This window comes from Akebia trifoliata, chromosome 9 (assembly GCF_017979445.1).
Source record: "Akebia trifoliata isolate Shusen 1 chromosome 9, ASM1797944v1, whole genome shotgun sequence".
NCBI lineage: Eukaryota > Viridiplantae > Streptophyta > Magnoliopsida > Ranunculales > Lardizabalaceae > Akebia > Akebia trifoliata.
In genome coordinates this window covers 3,751,314-3,755,853 of record NC_141383.1, presented here as the reverse complement: position 1 = coordinate 3,755,853, position 4,540 = coordinate 3,751,314, and the positions used below count along the sequence as shown (strand labels likewise).

The 4,540-nt window shown below is 31.0% G+C and overlaps 1 protein-coding gene across 1 annotated transcript; it reads right to left on the bottom strand.

Annotated features, from left to right (window-relative positions):
* Nucleotides 1-885: 885 nt before the first annotated feature.
* Nucleotides 886-1,992, bottom strand: LOC147394115 (uncharacterized protein At4g22758-like). Its single transcript, XM_086454558.1, has 2 exons — nucleotides 1,329-1,992; nucleotides 886-1,227 (listed from the first exon to the last, which is right to left on the bottom strand). The coding sequence occupies exons 1-2, from the start codon at nucleotides 1,561-1,563 to the stop codon at nucleotides 1,040-1,042; spliced, it is 423 nt and encodes a 140-aa protein (XP_086310684.1). The 5' UTR covers nucleotides 1,564-1,992; the 3' UTR covers nucleotides 886-1,039.
* Between the last annotated feature and the right edge of the window lie 2,548 nt (nucleotides 1,993-4,540).

Sequence of the window (4,540 nt, the reverse complement as noted above, 5' to 3'; positions counted from 1 at the left end):
ATTTAAAAAATTGGTGATCTTGACAAAAAAAAAATATTATAAAATTATCAAACTTAAAATAAAAATTGTGTACCTCAACATTGTAAAACCCAACTATTATCATTTTTTTGAGTTTTCCTTTGAAATTGATGGGTTTAATTTGTTACTTAACACACCATGGAGTGGATCCTAATCAAATCAATTTGTAACATAAAAAAACATGATCTGATTCCATAAGGTTACAAAGGATAACATTCTAAGCACTTTGAACCAAAAAAAAAAAAGATAAAAAAAGTTAATTTTCACCATTGAATTTTAATTTTTAATTTGTGCGTTGGGTAGCTATCCATTTTCAAATCCTTTGATCAAGTTCAAAACGGATATTTTTTTCAAATTTTTTATTTTCAATCTGAGTTTTTCTATTAAATTTAAAAGGCTGTGGTGTTAGATTGCCAGTTTGATTATTGCCCAAAGACTCTTAGTAAGATTTCAAATCCTACTATGTTTGTCATGCTAGCCTGATTCATATAAAGTAACATCTCAGTGACAAACTTTTTTGTAATAAAACTGCAACAGATAGGACTGCTCGGTAAATCTCTGTATTTAAAAATAATTCGTATTATATTTACGAGATGAGTCAGTTGAGTTCACGACTTTTGGTGTAAATACAACTGAGTCGAGTTGACTCGGCCGCTTTTTAAAAATTATGAACTTAGCTTTCTCTTCCAACATAGAGACGAATACAATTCTTCAAATTATTAGATTCCTCTGCAATCTCTGCGGTTGGTATTTTTCAAGAAATTCTCTTCGAAAACAATCCAATTTAGAAATTAAAAGGGAAAATTCCAACCAATCTCCAACTGTTCTGACGAATTATGAAATCCACTGGAGCTAAGAATCCACAAATTAAGAGAAATCCCAAACAACAATGTATGATTTTTGAAATTTGATATTTAATCATCATCAACAGCAACTACTTAATCGATTACTGAGGGATTACAGAAAGAAATTCGATTGAAAAACTAACCTCTTTCGAGTTTCAAATAAACATTTTCATAGATCAATGAGAAGAAATCTTGAAATTAAGAGATTTGTTCAACCATGCCTTCCAACTACCACTCCCCCCCTTTCGTGTTGTAATCGTCGATCTTCCTTCTCCTCCTGCAATCTCTTCTGGATTCCTTTGTTTCTTACACAACATAAAATTCCTTCCTCCGTGAGATCCAATCGATTCCCATGGATTCAAAGCTGTAACCAAAAAAAAAATCAAAATCAAAATTCAAGTAATTTTTATAAATTAAATAATAAAAAAAACCAGAGAAAAATCAAAACTGTGACAGAATTAGTACCGTCAGATCCTGAATTAGCGCAATAAAGGAGGAAATTATTGAGATCAGATCCGAGAACAGGTAGGCGACCTTCACGAGCGTAAGATCTAAGAGCTGTATCGATAACAGCTGCGACGAGTTCTTCTTCATTTACAAGGAATCGTAGCGGACCAGCGCTACCAAGAACAGTAACAGTGATCAAGAGACGATTTCCTTTCGATTGTTGAGAATTCTTCTTTGATTTCTGAAGCAACATCGTTTCAATTATTTCTGATCTAAATAGAAAATCTAGGGTTTCAGAAAAAGAAAAAAAAAATCGACCGTTCGATCGATCAATTTAGATGGTGAGATTTAGGGATCGAGGCCGAGACAGCGGTAGTACCAGCCTTGGTTGAAGATAGTAGAATAGGAGTGCGCGTAAGGATAACGCGCAGTTGGGATTGAAGAGAAGGGGAAGATCATGAAATCAAGCTCGGTTTCTAACATTCACAACTGTTGAACACGAAATTGGATTGATTTTGGGAGTGAGATTCGGCGTTTTTGTTTCTGTGATTGTGAGATTCAGAAAGTAGGGTTAGGGTTTACTCTCTCGGTTAGGTTACTTGGATCTGTGGAGAAGACGAAGTGGAAGGAAACTGACTCTCTCTCTCTCTCTCGCTCTACAAGAAGTTACAGAAGCAAAATCGGAATATTTATAGGAGTTTCATCTTCAACTTATTATTCCTTTAGCGTAACTTGAGGCGAAAGGCAAATACGTAAGTGAGTAATGGTCTACGAATTTGATACGATTACGATACGATACGATATGATGTGAACGTATCCAGAAAAGCCTGCCGAAATCTGAGGTACAGCTACCATAAAACTGTAGATGACTGTACATAATGACATGAGTTTAAAACTTTTCGAGTTGAATCCAAGATTGGCTGAGTTGAGTCCACATGGAAAAATTAATTAATAATCATTAAATTAATAATAATTTTTACTACTTTATATATATATATATATATATATATATATATATATATATATATATATATATATATATTAATATTTATATGGTTACAAATAATAATTATTAATATAACAAATAATATTGATAATATATTTATTACAATATAATAAAATATAATAAATAATATTTGTAAGTATTAATTACAAATTTTTAATTAAATAATTATAATTATTAAATAATATTTTTATTATTGTTAGATAATAATATAATTTTATCTTATTTTTAATAATTATAAAAACTATATATAATATAATATAGTATTTATAGTTATTAATAGGAATAATTTTCAAGAATACAAATAAATATAATGTTTTAATTATTATTTTATATCACTGTTAAAAAAAATAAAAAAGTATATTTAAAAAAATTTCTAAATGTTAATCTATGTCCAACAGGAACACAACTACTCAATGGTCGTGCATCTCTAACATCAATATTTCATTTGTTAACTTTAGGTCAACCATGACAACATCAAGTTAATGGTAACAATATTGAAATTTCTCTTTGCGAATGATTTTGCACTTCATAATTCTCTCCAAAGAAGTTGCATAAGTTAACCGATATTTTTCAATTGAAAATTAATCAGGAGTAAAATCATAATCATCACATCAAAATTAGCAATCCAACACTACAACCCTTTGGATTTCATGAAAGAACTCAAAAGAAAAGAAAAATCATCGTTGGACTTGATCCAGGATTTTTAAAAGTGGATGGTTACCAAACTCTCACCCATCTCCCAAATTTCAAGTTAAAATTTAATAGTGAAAAACAACTTTTTAAAAAAAATTTCTCTAGAGGTCCAGAGATCCCTGTAATATAAGATCGTGTTTTAATGCTACAAGGTTAGCTCAACATCCCTTAGTAAGATTTGAAATCTTACTAAGTTAGCAAGGGAAAAGGCAAGTTTGTAACATGGTTTTAAAGGAGTGTGAATTTGCTGTTAAAGAAAATTTTGTGCTAAGCTAATGAATCAATAGCATGACGCCATGTGTATATTAAAAAAACTAAAAATCCAAACTCCTGACCGAGGAGCAATTTTCTCTCCACAAACCACTAATGTTTGTTTTTTTCAATACACTTGATGTCATGTCATGTCATTAATTCATTGGCCTAGCACAAAAATTTCTTAACAACAAATTCGTACTCGTTTTAGAGCTTGGTATTATGTCTCTATATTTTTTTTATATGTTGGGTTGACTCACCAAAGTCACCTCATCTAATGAGATAAAACATTTAACCTGATTATAATTTTTTATTTGTTAATATTAAAATAATTATAGTATTTTAAAAATATAATACGGTATAAAAGATATTTAATCAAATGATGCTATTTTTATTTAGATAATAAATATTTAAAAAGTCATAATTTTTATTACAGAATACAGAATCCCAATTGACTCATTATCTGATAATTCTTTAAGATCTCGGGACAGCCAACGAATCCTGATCGTTTAAGAACTATAAATAATTAAATGACTCGGACGGTTCACGAGTCGGATACAATATGCAAAAATGTAGAAAGCCACATTTATCAATCAAAAGCCTGCCCAATTCCTGTACGGTAACCATAAAACATGATGATCCAGTCTGCTTTGAATGCGATATTACATGCCTGAAAAATGAACTCATATTTTTCGTATTTATACATTTCCCTATATATATATATATGTATATGGTCCCGTTCAGCAACAAACATTTTTCAAAACATGGGTTAGAAGTTTTGGAATGGGCTGATTTTTTGTGAGGATGATCTCTACGATGAGGAGATCATCCTCACCAAAAATCAGCCCATTCCAAAACCTCTAGCCCCATGTTTACAAGTTGAAAAATCGTGGACCGTTCATTTTTTGTAAACCATTTTTGATGGGGTTAGAAGTTTTAGAATGGACTGATTTTTGGTGATGATGATCTCCTCATCGTAGAGATCATCCTCACCAAAAATCAGCCCATTCCAAAACCTCTAGCCCCATGTTTACAAGTTGAAAAATCGTCGACCGTTCATTTTTTGTAAACCATTTTTGATGGGGTTAGAAGTTTTAGAATGGACTGATTTTTGGTGATGATGATCTCCTCATCGTAGAGATCATCCTCACCAAAAATCAGCCCATTCCAAAACCTCTAACCCATGTTTTGTAAAATGTGTTTGCCAAAATGTTTGTTGCTAAACATTTCCCTATATATATATATATATATAGGGGCGGTTCAAGGGCCATATGTAAAA